The sequence below is a fragment of the Musa acuminata genome, chromosome BXJ2-6 (genome assembly GCF_036884655.1).
Source record: "Musa acuminata AAA Group cultivar baxijiao chromosome BXJ2-6, Cavendish_Baxijiao_AAA, whole genome shotgun sequence".
In the NCBI taxonomy this organism is placed as follows: Eukaryota; Viridiplantae; Streptophyta; class Magnoliopsida; order Zingiberales; family Musaceae; genus Musa; species Musa acuminata.
In genome coordinates this window covers 23,774,323-23,795,000 of record NC_088343.1, presented here as the reverse complement: position 1 = coordinate 23,795,000, position 20,678 = coordinate 23,774,323, and the positions used below count along the sequence as shown (strand labels likewise).

At 37.2% G+C, this 20,678-nt stretch overlaps 1 protein-coding gene across 1 annotated transcript; it reads left to right on the top strand.

Moving 5' to 3' along the window:
• Positions 1-100: 100 nt before the first annotated feature.
• On the top strand, positions 101-634 carry LOC103975039 (VQ motif-containing protein 25-like). Its single transcript, XM_009389949.3, has one exon. It carries the CDS (start codon positions 101-103, stop codon positions 632-634), a length of 534 nt encoding a protein of 177 aa, XP_009388224.2.
• Positions 635-20,678: the final 20,044 nt, after the last annotated feature.

Sequence of the window (20,678 nt, the reverse complement as noted above, 5' to 3'; positions counted from 1 at the left end):
TCCACCATACTCCGTTCCATCCTCGCATCATACAGCAAATTCTACTTCCCATCTCTATACATGCTTTGCTGCACACATAAGTGCAAATCTTGGGTGCGCCATGAATCCCAAGGAGTGCACAACAGTGCCACAGCAGCCGACGACGCCTGCCATGCACGACTGCTCGCGCGAGAGCAAAAGGCTGAAGCCGGAGATAAGAGTAGTGCACGTAAATTCACCGGAGATCATCAAGACAGATGCAGCAAACTTCCGTGAGCTCGTACAAAGGCTCACCGGGAAGCCGACCATAGGAATCGGTAAAAAGAAGAAGAAGAAGAAGAAAAGGAAAACACTTTGCATGACAGCCCAGGGAGAGGTGGCTCCGAGGTGCAAACCAGTCGAGGTTATGGGAGGACAGAAGGAGAAGCACGAGGAGTATGATGGGTGTGGGGAAGGAGCAAAGAGAGGCTCGGAGGTGGAAGAGACGAGAGAATTGTGGGTGGAGAAGAATTCGGGTTGTTTCTCTGGTAAGTTCGGGGAGATGGATAGTTTCCTCCAAGAGCTGAGTGATGTTCCACTGCCTCCATGGTGTTCTCCTCGAGTGGAAGTGGTAGGAGAAGGCACCTGCTTCCTACCAGAAGAAATAGGAGATTAATCAGGAGGAGGTGTGTGTCCAGGGTTCTATGAGCCCTCCTCTTATTCCTCTGTTCTATTCTCCTTATTTGGAAGCCGGAATTTGCAGCTTTGATATAAAGTCAAGGGAAATTTATTATGATGCATTAAACATTTGGCAATTTTATCAAGAGAAAAAGTTAAATAGTTCTCAGAAATTACCCAAAGGAGATGGTATTATAATAATAAAGTAAGTAGCCTATGAAGAATAGAGACGAAGACAAAAAAAAAAAGAATGTTATTTATTCTTGCTTCTGACTATATTTAATTTTCACAAAGGAGAAGGAGAAATGGATGAAAATTATGCTGTTGTGACTAGTATTATTCAAAAGGTGGTTTTGATGCATCCCTCCTGGGTAAAATCGATGTACGAAAATTATTATTATTATTATTATTATTATTATTATTATTCTTCTTCTTTTACTGACAGCATGAAGAGAATTCATTCATGCTTGTTTAATCTAATCTCGGTTGGAGTTAATACTGCTGGCGATGTAGCAACATCCACATACATTGGCTGCTTTGCATGGCTCCTTATGCTCCCACAAAGTCTTTGTGTTTGGTTTTCGTATGCATTTTCTTGCATCCCCCCCTTCTTCAACTTTATGATTTTGAAGTCATCAACATGGAGGAAGAAAAATTGAAGAGAACTTTTGTCTGAATGATGCACCTGTTGTTGTGTTCACAGGCCTTACGTATCTGACGCAAATAGACAATATATAATCTCCAAATGCCAATGAACAAAAGTCCAGTTGCCCAAAGTAGTGGGTTAACACTCGATCCCTTTCTCCATAGAGTGAGAGCTCATTCTGCCAAATAACAGTCAAGTTCTTGAAATTATATTAATGTAGGAAGATGGATCCCGGAGATTACGAAATGCTTTTGCATCATCTAAAAGACAAAATTGAACCAGCAACCAAAACAAAAACAAAAAAGAATCGAAGAGATTACTTCGTCCTACAGATCTTACCTGTAAACTCCAGCCAAATGAGGAGTACAATTTATCCATAAAAAAAAATCTAATACATCGTAACATAGGAAGCAAACACAAGAAAACAATCGACAAAACAAATATAACAAGGAAGAAGAAGCAGCTGCGCTTCAACGGAGCAGAATAGATCCGAGGATCCTCCAAAAACCCAAATCCACTGACCAACAAATTTAACAAAACCCTCGCCAAGGGTCATGAAAGCACTCGAAAATAATAATCTCCAAACTTCAGCTACGTTTAACCGGCCAACACTCATCTCGAGGTCTAACAAAGACCATACACTTTGCTCTAGCCACCTGATCTCACATATTATCACAACCATTGAGATAACTGCATTATCCTTTTACCTTGTAAGATATAATATGAAGATCCTTAATACCCAAACTCGTATCCTTCCAGGAAGAGTAATTGTATTCCGAGCAATCATATGCATATCTCTAAACTTGCATAATATCATTAAGAACAGTAACAGGCAGCCAAGTGACCTAAACAAAAAAAAATCGGAGAAGAATGAAATTGAAGGCGGAGTAGAACAACCCGACCAACCTGGGACAAAAGGGACCTCTGCCATGACCCAAGACGATCTATCCTTAGATCTACTGATCCTCTTAGGAGCGAGCAATACGGGTGGGGTCCCAATTGCCTTTACATGAAAATTGTCATCACAAACCTTCCTCTTGATCCCCCATGTAACTTATCCAGGGAAAAAAAAGCCTTAGATTTAGAGAGATATTAACTTTCATATTAGTGATTTACTTAAAAGAATTTGAAGGATGATATGCTATAACAATATTTGTTATGATATTATCAACACTAAGAGGGGGAGGGTTCAATTAAATCAATAATATTTTAAAGTAATTTTAAAACTTATCAATTAATAAATATATTTCAAAAACTCAGATTCATCAAGTTAAAATTATAAATAAAATAATAAAATTAAATCATAAGTAAAGGGCCAGTAAAAAGAGACAAATCAATTTGTAGTGGTTCGGTCTTCTCAACCTATGTCCACTCTTAATTTTTCTTTTCTCGAGATTATCGATTTTTACTATCGATCTTTTTTATGATAAAAATCAAAATGATTTTCTTTTTCAAGCTAAGGAGATAACATTCACTCTTTCTTTTTTACACAAGATCTCTCACCTATAACCAAATTCAAGATAAAAAGGGAGGAGATTCAAATTATGCTTACACTGAGAGTTTATAATATTTTTTTAGCTCAATAATAGATGTTCCATCAACCAAATCAAAGTGAGATATTTATAAGCTTCAAGAATAGAGCCAAAAATTTGAATACCTAAAATTTCGGAATACAGATGGTACTACCGTCGACACTAGACAGTACTACCATCGACCTATGTGGTATTACTATTAGCCTAGGTGATACTATCGCGAACATAGGAGGTACTAGAAAGATTGATAAAGCGCAAACAGTACTTGTCGATTGACCCAAGCAGTGTTATCGTTTGAACCTGATGGTACTACCGCCTAGGGTTGGTTTAGGTTATCGATTTGACATTTTAACTGGTCCAATTTGGTTCGAGTTTAGCCCAATGACTTTCTTGATAACTTGACATGATTTTCACCTAAATATCAATACAAACTGACCCATAATAATCTCAATCAAGACTTTGACAAATTAACTATACATATGACATATTTATTAAACTTTCGAAACATTGTACACAATTCTGACATATCGTCTGATCTTTCGATACTTTATATGAACCTTTGGTATATCATTTTTTCCTTTGATATACCGCTCATTTCACCGACATATCAATTTTTTTATGACATCCAATCTTTCGACGTAATATTCGATCATTTCGCATGATGTTCGAACATTTAACACGAACATTAGTATGCAACGACACTGCATGACTAGCCACGTGGGGAGGTTGACTAAGTCAAATACCCAAATACTATGCAACATGCAAATACATAGATATTACATCAATTTTAGTTCTTAAGCCGGCTAGCAATCCAATGGACCCCCGCACCCGGTCAACCAAATCATATTTTTGCCATACGAGCTATCATTAACTTACTTTTGGAGATAATGCAAGAATAAATTAGTTATTGGTTGGATAATTTTATGATGATAGTGTACATCGTTATATTGCTCGCTATATCGGTACTGCGCCAGATTAACATGTAATCAAAATTGAAACGGGAATGGATAAGCACCACCTAGACCTATGGAAATTTAACCTAATATTATATTATCATTGTGTTTAATAAATATATTATCAGTTATCAATGACAAGCATTTTAAAGTTAGTAATTATTTGTAATGGAGTAAAATACCTAGTAACAAAAAAGAATAATCACAATAATTAACAATTAAATAAAAATGGTTCCATAATTTTTACCAATGACTATAGAAAAGACAATTATCGTCATGTGATGTCAAACTATAAAAACCTCAAGCATAAATTTTCTGTCATACTCTTTCATATAAACTATACATTTTCTCTGTAAATCTTTAAAGTTTCTCCTCATATTCTCTTCAATCAAACACTACATATGCATGAGATATGTATAAAATAAATAAGTCACAATTTTCATGATTCCTTCGAATAAATAATTAAGTGCCAGATTCAGCAAATATTTCATTTATAGATGAAAACCTTGCAACGATCCATAAGAACAAAATTCCATTCTGATACAAAAACAAAAAAAATTTCGCACATGCCATATGAAAATGCAAATCGAACGTTGAACGACTCAAAGCAGCAGGAACAATAAAAATTATAATTAACACCTCTTGATATGTGATATAAAAAAACACCAGCTTGAAATAACCCAATTTTCATTCTACTATGTGAAATATTATCATGAAATATTCTCACCTTTCCAATCGGTAATGCCTTGCAAATTTTCAGCTATGCTGTGAGTCTACAATTCTACTTAAGAATTCAATAAACATATGGTTAATATGGAAAAAACTTAAACTGGTTTAACATTCTTGGTGGAGAACTTTAAAACCTCCCTCCTCCCAGGTACAAGTATGATCAAGCATCACATGAATCTGTATCGAAATTGAATATTAGGCACATCAAAATAGATTCGCTGGTCATATCATAGCTTAGACATCTGATTAATTCAGTAGCTTTGATAAGGATATACTAATTACATGTATGAGAGCTAACATAATTGATTCATTAGCCTTAATAAATTTAACAAGATGAAATTACCAAACCAATTTGCTGTAAACTAAGATATAATGATTTGAAAGAGTTCATATTTTAATATTTACTTACCATAAATAGCTTAGGGTTAGAACCAGAAAAGCTTGGACCATGACTTCAATTTGCTGCCTAGACTAGGTTGATTGGAATCCATTTCTGTGGCATAACATTATTCATGTGTTGTCAGTTAAATATTTAGTGGTTCAGTCATCTTGATGCTTCTGACATATCTGAATCATGTTATCAATCACATATCAGGGATCTTCAACTCACTTGCAACATATAGATTTGAGAAGATGGATATAGCCGTCGGGTATTAAGCCTGTTGAATCTCAGATTTTGATGATGAAATCAATTAAGAGTGTTTATAATTTAATGTGCGTTTGAGTAACGTAGGGTTAACATCGATAAGAAAAGGTAAATTTATTAAAGAAGAAGGAATCAGACGTTGGGCTGGAGTAAACATGTTAGAAGATTGGACGTCGGGCCGAAGGAATGGTCAACGTATCGGCAAAAGGCTTCAGGCCGTGAATTTGGGCATCGGGTCAAGAAGATCGAACATTGCACTAAGAAGATCGGATGTTGCGAGAAGATAACATGCTGATTGGGCAATACGTTGAAAGAGTGGACGATGCGCCAAAAGATCGGACGAAGCACCGGATGAACTAATGACATGTCGGACAACAAGAATTCGCTTGTAATCGATTATATTTAGATCGAGTTAGTTTAGAGTCTAATTGAGTTGGTTTAAAATATAATTAAGCCAACTCAATTAGGGGCCAATTGGGCCCAAAATAAGGCTATTTTGGGCCAAGAGAAAGGCCCATTCAATGACCCAAAAGTTAGGTCCGACGGTGGCACCATCGGTGGCTCAGTCTACGAGGCATAGTCTCCGAGATTGTATCAGGAGGTGGTACTGCTAGTTTGGGTGGTACCACCGCCCAGACACAGTCTCCCAAGCGATAGTACCACCAGACTAGGCAGTAGTACCACCCAGTGTAGGCGGTGGTATCGTCCATACCTCGAAATCTCGAGGATTTGAATTTTACCTTCAAGTTTTAAAATCATTTGGGGTCTATAAATACCTCAGCTATTCCTGTATGGAGTATCAAGAAAGATTTAGCAAAACTCTACTATAAACCTTATTAGAAAGTTGAGTTCCCTCATCCTAAAGCTTAGAGAGATTTTTAAGAGAGGTGTGTGAGGGATACCTTGTAAAAGAGGGTTGTAAAAGGTTGTCTCCTAAACCTGTGAAGAGGAGAAGATGGGTATAAAAGGGTAGTTGGTTTCGCCCATTAAAGAAAGACTATTAGTTGATGCTGGTGCCTCGACGGAAGAGGAATCAGGAGTGGATACAGGTCACGATGACTGAACCACTATAAACTCAGTTTGCATTTCTTTTGAGCAATTTACTTTAACTGCAAACTTCCTTACTTGCTATATTCTTTCGTATGCTTTCAATTTAAGCATCTTTACGAAACGAGTTTAATCGAAATGAATTTTTCGAACCGATATGATTTTATCCGCTACACTAATTCACCCCCCCCCCTCTTAGTGCCGACTCATTCCTAATAGTTGGTATCAAAGCCACGTTTTTCTTATTTGGTTTAACACTCAAATAGAAATGACTCTTTTCGGCTTTCAAGAGGGTAACTCTCTCATTTGTCCTCCCATGTTCAATGGGACAAAATACATTTATTGAAAAACTCGGATAAGAGTTTTCTTGCTTTCTTTGGATTTAAATTTATGAAATATTATCGAAAACAAATTTCATAAGTCTTCTCTTCCAATGAACAATTGGAATGAGTTGGAGAAGAAGACTTTCCCTTTAAATGCAAAGATTATGAATGCTTTGTTTTGTGCCTTGAGCAAAAATAAGTTTAATCGGGTTTCTACTTATGAAATGACTTTTGATATTTGGCATACTCTTGAAATCACATACGAAGGCACAAGTAGGGTTAGAGATTCTAAAGTTAATATTTTAATGTATGATTTTGAGTTATTTTGAATGGAACCAAGCGAGACTATTGGGGACATGTACACCCGTTTTACGAATGTCGTCAATAGTCTAAAAGTACTTGGTAAATATTTTTTAAATTTTGAACTCATTAATAAAATATTGAGACCCCCTCCAAGGAGTTGAGACCTTAAAATAAGGGTCAATCAAGAGGCCAAGAATTTAAACTATTTTTCACTTGAAGAACTTATCGGGTCGTTAATGACCTATAAGATGACTTGCAACGCTCATGAAGAGCTTGAGAACAACCTTCCAAAGAACGAAGGATTTGAGACTTGGAACAATTGAAGATTACTCGAGCAAAAGCTCAAGTGATGGTGAACTTGAACTCCTCACTATGAAATTTAAAAAGTTAATGAAACAAGAATTAAAGAACAAAAATAAACTTAAAAAGAACACAACTACTTTCTATAAACGTAAGAAGAAGGAAGCACTTTGAGACAAATTAAGTTCATCCGAAGATGAAGAATAAACCAACAAAGACGAGGTAGCAAACTACGCCTTAACTGCTTTTAACAATGAGGTAACCGAAACCCCATTGCTTTATTTTAAAACTACTTGATGCATTTTATATGTTAATTTTAAATTAGTATATAAAATATAAAAATAAATAAATAAATAAATAAATAAATAAAAGGGGATCATGCTTTCTTTTTCTAGCTATTTCGAAAAAAATAATCATGACGATTACATGTTTTATGAAAATACAACAAAATATTAATCTAATGCTTATACACATAGTAAGATTAATCTTGTGAATGTGTTTTAAAGAAGCAATAATGAGTATGTTGATGATTTCTATATTGCTTTCTGATGACGATGCTTGACTTTTGTATGTAAGGCTTGATGATTTTTGTGATGAACCTTGTCTTTAGTTTTCGATTTTAAATATGATGTATGGTTTTGACATAAGAACAAAAATTTGGGCATGCTAATATAAAGTCAATCACATAAATTAAAACTAAAGAAGTTTAGATATCTTTAAGAATTATTCAAAATTATGTTCAATGAAACATGTTGTAATGAAAATATTAAAGTTTTGATACCATGCTCGATGATTTTATACTATGAATGGGATTTTGAAGTTATGCATGATGATTTTTGTGATTCATGACTTATTGATTTTTGTTGCAATGAAAGTTGCTTTTTCGGTTTTAAACAAGATGGATGGTTTTATATAAAAAAAACTTGAGCATATTTATATGAAATCAAACACATAAAAAGGGAATACATTATCCATCTCTATCTTATTGATTTTTCAATAAAAGATTAATGAATCCATATATATTATGCTTTTGTAAATCTCTTGGACTATGAAATTGAATTTGAATAAGTTTTTATCTATATCATGATCTTGAATTCTCGAAATCAAAACATAATATTTTTCCTATGTGAATCAAGATCACTCACTTTTTATTCTCGAATGATTTCTCAAATTTTATTAATGAGAATATTTTCCAAATGAATCATAATATTTTCTTGATTATTATTATTTTTATTTCTCGAAATTATAACTTGAGAATTTTTTTTATAAATCAAGATTGTTTACTATGATTCTTTCTTTTTGCTATTTGAGTTATCAAAAAAGAATCAAAATATATCTCTTGATATTCACAATTTGTCTTCATGATTTGTATATCTCATCATCAAATTTTTCTTGTTATCCTTTATGTGATGATATGAAATCATGCAATACTCATGATATTATGATGCATACAAATGAGAAGTTATGATCATACATGGTAGAATATAATATAATTTGATATTTTGATACCATCATGATCTGAATTATTTATGATTAGGAATGATATGATATGCCCATAGTAATGATTTATTTTTAGTATCATGCATGAAGTAAGGATGAAATGTAAGGTTTTAAAATTGTGCATGTTCTAATTTGAAACTATAATGATACATAAATATATTGAAATAAGATTGATACTTTACTTTTGTCATGGTCTGAATATTATTATAAAGGGAAAAAGAATTATAAAATTATTTTATTCCCTTCTTTTTGACAATGACAAAGGGGGAGAAAGAACTAGTTTGCATGTTCTAAAATGATATAAAATTTGTTGGAAAGAATAGAAGATAAGAAGAATTATTGAAGAAGTTGTTTTGCATTGAAGCTATTCTCTCCCTATTTATACAGATTAAGAGGGAGGATTTCCCTCAACAGAGTAGAGAGATTTCCTCATACAGTTAGGGAAACCTTATTACAGAGATTTACTCATATAGTTAGGAAAATCTTATCTGCTATTATACCCCCGCAAGATGGTGCTCCTATCAAGGATATTAATCTTGGATCGATGCAAAGCAAACAGTTTACGAGTGAGAGGCTTCGTGAGTAGGGCAAGAGCAGATCGCTGCTGTTGTTGCGGTTGCGACGACGGTAACTACGACTGCCGCCGCTGTGGTTGCTATAAAAGCTGCAACAGAAGAGAAAGCTGTAGTGATACTGCAGTGATGCTACAATAGAGGAGGAAGCTACAATAGAGGTAGCTACAGTGATGCTACAGTAGAGGAGAAAGCTGCAACGATGCTGTAGTGATGCTATAGCAAAGGAGGAAGCTGCAGCGATGCTGTAGTAGAGGAGGTAGCTATAACGATGCTACAGCAGAGGAGAAAGCTGTAGTGATGCTACAATAATGCTACAATAGAGGAGGAAGTTGCAGTAGATAAGGTAGTTGCAGCAGAGGAGATAGCTGCAGTAGAGGAGGTAGCTGCAACAGAGGTGGCAGCTGTAGCAATGCTACAACATAGGAGGAAGCTGTAGCAGAGGAGAAAGCTGTAGCGGAGGAAAAAGTTACAGTAGAGGAGGTAGCTACAGTAGAGGTGTAGTAGAGAAGGTAGCTATAGTAGAGGAGAAAACATAGGAGAAAGCTGCAGCATAGGAGGTAGCTGTAGCAGAGGAGGTAGTTGCAGAGATGCTACAGTAGAGGAGGAAGCTGCAGCAGAGGAGGAAGCTATAGCAGAGGAGAAAACTGTAGCAATGCTACAACAGAAGAGGAAGCTGCAATGATGCTGCAATAGAGGAGGAAGCTGCAGTAGGAGAAATCTACAGCGATTTGGTGGAGAAATCTACAGCAATTAGCTCTTAGCAGGAGCCGAGGATCGACAGTTGACAGTGAGGCAGTGGGCTACGATTGATGCAGATCATAGCCTAATGAAGACGATGCTACGACGGTGGATAACCTGAGCCTGGGGTCAGTGCAAGTGGTGCCGGTGAAGAAGAAGGCCACATGGAGGAGAAAAGGGAAGGAGCAGGCAGGGGTTGAAGAGGGATCCACTTGCAAGGGCGAGCAGTCGGCCGCACCAAAACAGTCCCTCGTTGTTGTGGCTGCACTTGATGGCGACGTCGGGTGTGGTCACGACGGCAGCTGGGGTAACAGCGAAGGTGTCATGCGCCATACAGCGGATGAAGAGGGGAGTCCGACAAGGAAGCGAGTCCGACGGGAAAGAGTTCCCCCCTTCTCTGCTCTGCAAAGGCAAGGGATGTGGTGAATGGCAGGCTTTGATGGCCCTAGAGCCTCGCTCGTCTCACTTGCTCTGATACCATGTTGGAAAGAATAGAAGACAAGAAGAATTATTGAAGAAGCTATTTTACATTGAAGCTATTCTCCCCCTATTTATACAGATTAAGAGGGAGGATTTCCCTCAACAAAGTAGAGAGATTTCCTCATACAGTTAGGCAAATCTTATCAGAGTAGAGAGATTTACTCATATAGTACATCACCAAGAATTGCTATCTTGCCTATCTCAAGAAGCAAAACTATCACATTTTTTCTAGCCTGCACAATTCAAGAAGATGCAAAAATATGTTAGCTTGCTCATCTGAAAAGAGAAGGAAGAAGCTATCTTACAAATCTCAAGAAAAGTAATGTTTGCTAAGTTATATATTTCAAAAAGATACAAAAATAGTCTATCTTGCACATCTCAAATGATGTAAAATTTAGCTAGCTTTTGTATGTGTAAAATTTGCTAGCTTGCATGGTGCAAAATTTGTTAACTTGCTTGATGTAGAACTTGCTATCTTGAACATCACTAAGTTTGCTAGCTTATATATTTCAAGAATATACAAAAATATGCTATCTTGCGCATCACAAAGAAAAGCAAACTTATTAACTAACATCACCAAAAATTGCTAGCTTGCCTATATTAAGAAGCAAAAATGCAAACTTACAAAATTTGAAATCTTGCACATCTTTTATGATGATTTGGTGATTATGTATGTTCTAAAGTAATGGGAAAGTTGCTACATTGCTAAGCTTATATCTCTAGAACATTGATAAATGCACTTCTCCATTTTGTTGATGACAAAGGGGGAGAAGTTATGTTGATGACCATGGATGGAATGATGTATTGGATATTTTGATTATGCATGATTTTATGATGCATGTAATGATAAAATTGGTTATTTTAATACTCATGTTGCATGCAATGTTGAAATACTATGATTTCAAAGTTTCTATCAATATGGTATATTGATAGGAGGAGTTTGTTTAAACTTCGTCATCAATTGATTGTCATCATAAAAAAGGGAGAGATTGTTGAATATTGAATTTTGATGATGAAACCAATTGAGAGTGTTTATGATTTAATATGCATTTGAGTGACGCAGGGCTAACATCGATCAGAAAAGGTAAATTGATTAAAGCAAGAGGAATCGGATATTGGGCTATAGCAAATATGTTAGAAGAATAGACGTCGGGCCGGAAGAACGGTCGACATATTGGTAGAAGGCTTTGGGCCATAGATTCGGGTATTGGGCTAAGAAGATCGGACATTGCGTTAAGAAGATCGGATGCTGTAAGAAGACAACATGCTAATTGGGTAATACGTCGAAGGAGAGGATGATGCGTTAAAGGATCAGACGAAGCGTCAAATGAACTAATGACATGTTAAACAACAAGGATTCCCTTGTAATCGATTATGTCTAGATCGAGTTAGTTTAGAGTCTAATTGAGTTAGTTTAGAATATAATTAAGCCAACTCAATTAGGGGCCAACTAGGCCCAAAATGAGATTGTTTTGGGCCAAGATAAAGGCCTATTAAGTGACCCAAAAGTTGGGTCAAGCGGTGGCACCGTCGGTGGCTCAATCTATGAGGCATAATCTCTAAGACTATGTTAGGCAGTGGTACCACTCAAACATAGTCTCCTAGGTAGTAGTACCGCTAGACTAGGCAGTGGTACTACCTAGTGTCAAGCTACAGGCGATGGTACCGCCCATACCCTAAAATCTCGAGGATTTAAATTTTGGCTCCAAGTTTTTGAAGCCATTTGGGGTCTATAAATACCCCAACTATTCCTACATGGAGTAGCAAGAAAGATTGAGCAAAACTCTATTGTAAACCCTATTAGAAAGTTGAGTTCCCTCCTCCTAAAGCTTAGAGAGAGTTCTAAGGGAGGTGTGTGAGGGATACCTTATAAAAGAGGGTTATAAAAGGATGTCTCCTAAACTTGTAAAAAGGAGAAGAGGGGTGTAAAAGGGTAGTTGGTCTTCGCCCATTGAAAAAAGACCGTTAATGGATGTTGGTGACCTTGACGGAAGAGGAATTAGGAGTGGATGTAGGTCACGACGATCAAACTATTATAAACTTGGTTTGTATTTCTTTTGAACAATTTACTTTAACTACAAACTTCCTTACTTGCTATACTCTTCCTACGTTTTCAATTTAAGCATCTTTATGAAACGGGTTTAATCAAAACGAATTTTTCGGACCGACGTGATTTTATCCGCTGCACTAATCAGATTTGAGAAGATGGGCTTGGATTGATTTATTTCTGTTAAGTTCAAAATTGATTTATTAAAAAAAAGTGACATGCACGATGTGAGTGTGTGGCACTGAGAAAAGGAACAGATAAAGAAAGTTCAAGATTTTGAGACTTTTCTAGATGATCAAGTGGCTAAACTTCGTTGGTTTTGGCTCAAATTTTATGTGAAGAATTCTTGCAATAAGATCTATAATCTTAACATTATCGATCTATAGTTTATCCTCTCTAATGTGCTTTTATGCTATACCTACTTGATGGGACCTAAATTTTTTCTTTAATGAAATCCATCTATAGTGATGATGATATGTTATTGTGGAGCCAAGATCTATATTCTTGATGTTATTGTGATCCTCTGGTTATTCTGGAGAAGACTTATTGTAAATATGTTATCATTATTGGTGATAGTGGAGGTTTGAAGTGGACTACGACCCCATAGTTTTTCCCGCATTGGATTTTTCATGTAAAAATTTATGTCTCACTTTGTGATTGATTCATTGTTCTACTGTTTATGCTGCTTTAGTTAATATTTGCTTTTGTAAATAAGTTGGTATTTTGATGAGGAACTCATTTTGATACACAAAGAGGGAAAATAATTATTCCGCTATAATAGTTTTTCCCGACAAGTGGTGTTAGAGTTTCAGGTTGTTTGGTGCTAGTTTTTTCTTGTATGATTGAAATGGAAGAGTCAGACGGTATGATTAAATTGAACTCATCAAATTATTCTACTTGAAGGCATATGATAGAAGATTTGCTCTATTGTAAAGATTTTTTATAAGCCCATCAAAATTAAAGAAAAACCTTATACTATGGAAGATGAGGAATAGGAGGTTCAATATAGAAAAATTATTGCCTATATTAGAGATGGATGTTTATAAATTTGCATAAGCATATTTCTGATGAAACTAAAGCTGATATTGTTTGGTAAAGATTAGAAAATCTCTTTACAAAAGAGATAATGGGAAATAAAATTTCTCTCCTCAAAAGACTTGTCAATTTAAAATATAAAGATTGTGATAATGTTATTGAGCACATAAGTTTATTTCAAAGTATTACAAGCAAGCTTATTGCTATGAAAATGAATATAAATGATGAGATGCAAGGTTTGTTACTTCTTAGTTTTTTATCGGAAAGTTGAGAAACATATGTAGTGATAATTTGAAACATATGTGAGAAACATATGTGGTAACCATAAATATGGTTAAAGAAAATTTACAAAATGAAGAAGTTAGAAAAAAAAGAATAGGAAGAATCTTATTTTAGTGCACTTGTTACTAAAAAATAAGAAAGAAGTGGAAGACGTTATAATAGAAATTTATGTGTTATAGAGTAAGATCCAAGTTTAGAAAAGATATTAAGTGTTTCCACTATAACAGGCCAGGTCATATGAAGAAAGAGTATAGGTTTTGAAAGCGAGAATAGAATAAAAGGAAGAAAAATGAGAAAGAGACCAATATAGTTGTTGTTGAAGGTTATATTGTTATTGTTTGTGATGACAGATGTGTTAGTCTTACAGCTTAGGACAGTAATTGGATAATTGACTCTAGTGTTTCATTTCAAGTTACTTCTCATAGTGATGTTGGTGATTTTGACAATGTTAGAATAGGAAACTGGCAGAAAGCTAAAGTGTGTTCGAGCATATAATGATGACGAGTATAAGAAAATAATTCCTAAAACTCCTCAACAAAATGGTATGACAAAAAGGATGAACAGAACCATTAAAGAAAGAATTAAGTGTATGTTTTCCCATACCAAGTTACCTATGTCATTTTGAGGGGAGGCTATGAAAACTATAATTGACCTGATAAATCTTTCTCTATAAGTTTCTCTGAAATGTGATGTTCCAAAGAGAGTATAGAAAAGAAAAGATATATCTTATGATCACTTGAGAGTCTTTAGGGATAAAGCATATGTTTATATTCCCAAAGATGAAAGGTCCAAACTTGATAATAAGGCAAAAGCATGTATCCTCTTGGAGTATAGTCATGAAGAGTTTGGGTATAGATTATGGGATCTAGTGAATAAAAAGATTATTAAAAGCAAAAGTATTGTGTTTCTTGAAGACCAATTGTTTGATAAGGGTGATAATATTAAAATGCCAAAAATCTTTATTTATATTCCTTCGAGTTTGGGTCTAATTCCTTCACCTTTACTTATAGTTCATGATAATTATGGGGAAGATGAATAAGAAGATTGTGGTGAGAATGTTAGTGATGATGCTCCTACAATTGATAATGTTAAACCAACTGAATGTTAGGATCAAGAGCACTAAGAGGGGGGGGTGAATTAGTGCAGCGGAAATCTTTCGACGATAAAAACGTTCGAACGATAAAAACGATTTCGGTGTGAAAGTCGATTCTAAGATTACTTTAACTTAAGATCAAGCAAGATGACGTTAAAGTCAATCTAAGAAGGCAGTTTGCAGTTATGATGAAAACTAGAATATGAGCGCAAACTGAAATATGACGTTCGTACGAAGAAACTGATTTACGTCTAAATGCTGATTCGTAAATCACTTGATTATGCGAGATGCAGCTTAAGCAAGGATATTAAGGCAGTTTGCAGTTAAGATAGAAATCAAAACGTAAACGCAAACTGAAATATGATGATCGTACGAAAAAATAGATTTATGCCTAAACGCTGATTCGGAAAGTGCAAAGCTTGAAACCCGATCGTATATACGCAGAAAGCAGTAAGCTTTAGAGGAGGTTTGCAATAAAGATAAAATGCTCAAAGTAAATGCAAACCGAGATTTAGAGTGGTTCGGTCAATCTTGACCTACTCCACTTTTGGCTTCCTCCACCGACGAGGTCACCGACGTCAACTAGAGGCCTTCCTTCAATAAGCGAAGGCCAACCACCCTTTTACAGTTTCACTCCTTTTGACGTGCTTAGGAGACAACCCTTACAAAATTTTCTCTCCTCTCTTTACAGCTCAGAACTTGGAAGAAAAGAGGGAGAAGGACTTTTGGCATTTACAACAATTTTGAGCTCTAAAAATCACAGAACAAGATCAAGATTTCAGTGTGTATTCTGTGTGCTTTCAGTGCTGAATGGGTGGGGTATTTATAGGCCCCAACCCAGTTCAAATTTGGAGCTCAAAACTGTCAATTCCCGAAATTTCAGGATCAGGCGGTTGCACCTCCTGATTGGAGTGGTTGCACCGCCTGGCAGAGCTCGAAGACTGAGCCTTTGGGCGGTGCCACCTCCTGTCAGGGGCGGTTGCACCTCTTGCCAGAGCTCGAAGACCGAGCTCAGGCGGTGCAACCTCCTGACTGAGGCGGTTGCACCTCTCAGCCAGTGCTCGGAGACCGAGCCGAGGCGGTGCCACCTCCTGTCAGGGGAGGTTGCACCGCCCAGTCTCGCTCGGAGACTGAGCCCAGGCGGTGCCACCGCCTGGCTGGAGCGGTTGCACCTCCCAGTCTCGCTCGGAGACTTGAGCCCAGGCGGTGCAACCTCCTGCCTTGGGCGGTTCAACCGCTTGGCAGAAATCAGGGTCCGAATGGGTTGATCCATTCGGCCCAATTTGGGTCTTTCAGGGCCCAATTGCCCCATGATTAAGTTAATGGGATCACCTCCCATTTCCAACTTAATCATTGTGCTAACTACGATATTCCCTAAGATATTTACTGCAACTTGCTCCGGTGCGTCAATCGCTTCTTCCGGCGAACTTCCGTCGATCATCCGATGAACCCTCGGTGATGCTCCTGCGGACTTCCGGCAAACTCCTGGACTTGCGACGATCCACTTGGCGAGTTCCGACGAGCTTCTTTGGCAAGCTCATGGACTTCTCGGATTTGTTCCTGCAGAACCTCCGACGACTGTCCGAACTTCCGTCGAACTCTCGAACTCCCAACGTGATCATTGTCTTGACTCCGGCGCAACTCCTGGTGCATGTCTTACTTTCATCGTAGTTAATCCTACACACTTATCTCAATATATAGGTTAGATAACAAATGACAATTGACTTCATTATCAAAATCCGAGATTCAACAATCTCCCCCTTTTTGATGATGATAATCAATTGATAATGGAGTTAACCTTAACTCCCCCTGTCTATATGTCATACTTGAGATAAGTTATTTTAAAATTCAAAACCTTTGAATTCAAGAGACATATTGATAAGTTAAAATCATTTAAACTTATCAATACTCCCATCATGATTCCCATCATGATGTATCTCTGAAGATGATGTCAAGGCTTGACATTCATTTTCAAATTTTACATTACATGTTTGAATGATGGTAATAGTAGCAATTCATCATATTGTAAGATATCAACATGTAAAACTGCGAAGTAAGATTTTGATATCATTACATGATGCACACATTTCAAATGATGTTTTAGCAATTATTGCATTTCATCACATGGTAAGATATCAATACGTAAAATTACGATGCAAGTTTTTTGTTTGATATCTTGACCTGATTATAGCAATCATAGCATCTCTTGGTGATGCGAGCATGGCATCAATACTCATATATTTCTCCCCCTTTGTCATCAACAAAAAGCATGGTAATTGTGATACCAGGAGAATAATATAAGCAAATTTTAAGCATCAGTGTGATAATTGTTCATGCCTTTACTCGGTTCATGTTATTTTCCAATAGTAAGTGATAGGAAATCAATTAAACAAGCATGATATGTAGATCACTTTGAATACTTCTTCCTTTTTATTTGTTATAATCTTTTTGCATGAAGGAGGAAGGTCATTTGTGATACCAGCTATTTGTGAGTTTACATTGAGTGAAGTTAAAACCGATGAGAGATTAAATCATGGTTCAAGTATCAAGATATGTATGTGAAGCAAATCTTTGCAAGTAAAAACACTATCATTCATATTTCAAGATGGAATTCATAAGCAGGAATCATTTCATCAAATCCATTTCAGAAAAATATTTTTTACATATAAGTGTATAAGAAAATCTGATTTTTAGGATACCAATTGTTAAGCGAATCCACACATGAAATGAATACTTTCATGCATTCCCACACATGAAATGAACACTTTCATGCATTCGGACAAGACTATGCTGCAGATTTTCAAATACAATCATGAAGACAAAACATGCTTATTGTTATGGAAATTTTTGTATTCAGCACATAATTTCCAACATGTTATCTTGGCATGTAATGGCAATCAAGTGATTTGATCATTCAATAAAGTCCGAAGGACTTAGTTTATGTACTCGGACACATCAACATTCCTAATTCTCTTCTTATGAAATCAAATTGTTCTTCACTTAGAGGTTTTGTAAAAATATCAGCTAGTTGATGTTTAGTATCAATGAATTCTATGATTACATCATGATTAGTAACATGATCTCGTATAAAGTGATGTCTAATATCAATATGTTTTGTTCTTGAGTGTTGTATAGGAATTTTTATTAAGCATATTGCACTTGTGTTATCACATTTAATAAGAATATTTTTAAGATGAATTTTATAATCTTTTAAGGTGTTTTTCATCCATACAACTTGTGAACAGCATGCACTTGCTGCAATATATTCAGCTTCGGTTGTTGAAAGTGCAACCGAGTTTTGTTTCTTGTTAGGATCGAGAGCACTAAGAGGGGGGGGGGGTGAATTAGTGCAGCGGAAATCTTTCAGCGATTAAAAACGAAAGCTGCGTTCGTTCGATAAAAACTATTTTGATGCAAAAGCCAATTCTAAGATTACTTATGATTAAGTGCAGTTTATGTCTAAACACAGTTTGCGTCTAAGCGCAATTTATGCAGTTTGCAGTTTGCGTCTAAATGCAGATTACGTTTAAGCGCAGTTTGCGTCTAAGCTCAGATTGCATTTAAGCACAGTTTGCGTCTAAGCACAGTTTACGTCTAAACTCAGATTGCGTCTAAGCGCAGTTTGCGTCTAAGCGCAGTTTACGTCTAAGATCAGATTGCGTCTGAGCGCAGTGCAGTTTGCGTCTAAACGCAGTTTTACGTCTAAACACATTTTTACGTCTAAACGTAGTTTTACGTCTAAACGCAGTTTGCATCTAAACGCAGTTTTACGTCTAAACGTAGTTTTAGTCTAAAACACAGTTTTACGTCTAAGCAGAATCAAGACGTAAACGTAAACTGCAAAGAAACTTGTTCGCAGAAATCAGTTTGCAGTTATAAACAGAATCAAGACGTAAACGTAAACTGCAAAGAAACTCGTTCGTAAAAGCGCAGAAGACAGTTTACAGTTATAAATAGAATCAAAACGTAAGTGTAAACCGCAATGTAGAGATCGTACGAAAACACCGATTTACGTCTGAATGCAGATTTGAAAAGAATAGAACTTAGAAACTTGTTCGTAAAAGCGCAGAGAGCAGTAGCTATGTAGGAGGTTTGCAGTAATGATAAAGTGCTCAAAATGAAAGCAAACCAGAGATTTAGAGTGGTTCGGTCAGTCTTGACCTACTCCACTTTTGGCTTCCTCCACCGACGAGGTCACCGACGTCAACTAGAAGCCTTCCTTCAATAGGCGAAGGCTAACTACCCTTTTACAGTTTCTCTCCTTTTGACAGGCTCAGGAGACAACCTTTACAGACCTTTCTCTCCTCACTTTACAACTCAAGAACTTGAAGAACAGAAGGAGGAGACTTAAAGGCTTTACAACACTTTTGAGCTCTTAGAATCACAGAAAAGATCAAGATTTCGGTGTAGGTCTGTATCTTTTCAGTGCTGAATGGGTGGGGTATTTATAGGCCCCAACCCAATTCAAATTTGGAGCTCAAAACGATCAAATCCCGGAATTCCGGGATCAGGCGGTTGCACCTCTTGACTGGAGAGGTTGCACCGCCTGGCAGAGCTCGAAGACCGAGCTCAGGCGGTGCCACCTCTCTGTCAGGGAGGTTGCACCGCCCAGTCTTGCTCGAAGACTGAGCTCAGGCGGTGCCACCTCTCTGTCAGGGAGGTTGCACCGCCCAGTCTTGCTCGAAGACTGAGCTCAGGCGGTGCCACCTCCTGGTTGGGGAGGTTGCACCGCCCAGTCTCGCTGGGAGGCTTAGCCCAGGCGGTGCCACCTCCTGGCTGGGGCGGTGCCACCTCTTTCACTATTTCAGCTCACTTGGTTTGGCTCCAAACTTGGCCCAAACTAGTCCGAACTTGGGCCTAATTGGCCCCTACTTGGGTTATAGGATTAACACCTAATCCTAACCCTAATTAATGTGCTAACTATGATTTTAAAGACATTTTCTAAGCTATTACAAAGTCCGCGAGTCAAGACTTCTTCTGGCGAGCTTCCGGCAAACTTCCGGCGATCTTCCGATGAACTCTCGGAAACCATTCTGCGGACTCCCGGCAAGCTCCTAGACTTCACGATTTGTTCTTAGCGAGTTCCAACAAGCTTCTTCGGCAAGCTCCGATCTTTCTCGGCTAGTTCCGGTAGCATTCCCGACGAACCTTCGGACTTCCGTCGAACTCTCGAACTCGCAACAAATCCTTCGCGCTTGACTCCGACACTTTGTTTCACTTTATGTCTTCATCGTTATCATAGTTAATCCTACACAATTAAAGCAAAACTTCGATCGAGACAATTAATCCTAAGCAATTAACCAAGTTGTCCGGCATGTCATTGGTCCCTCGACGCTTCGTCCGATTCTTCGGCGCATCGTCCTTTCCTGTAGCCTATTGCCCAATCGGCCAGTTGACTCCGCAACTCCGATATCCTTGGCACAATACCCGCTCTTCTTGGCCCGATGCCCGAGTCCACGGCCCAAAGCCTTCTGTCGATACGTCGACCGATCCACCGGCCCGACGTCCAATCTTCTGACATGTTCCTCCGGCACAACATGATTTTCCTGCTTTAATTGTCTCATCCTGATCAAAGCATCCTACGTCACTCAAAACGCAGATTAAATCATGAACATATATCAAGTAGTTTCATCATCAAAATACGAGATTCAACATTTCTTAGATGACCAGGAAACAAGGGCATGCCCTAAAAATTGACATGTTCCAGATGTGCTTTTTCTATCTAGTCTACAACCGGCAAAGTCCGCATTAGCATAAGCAATTAACTCAAGATTCTCTGATTTTGGGTACCATAATCCTAGATTTGTGATACC

Coding starts and splice junctions, on each gene's coding strand:
- LOC103975039 (XM_009389949.3), top strand. CDS start 101: ATGAATCCCAAGGAGTGCACAACAGTGCCACAGCAGCCGACGACGCCT.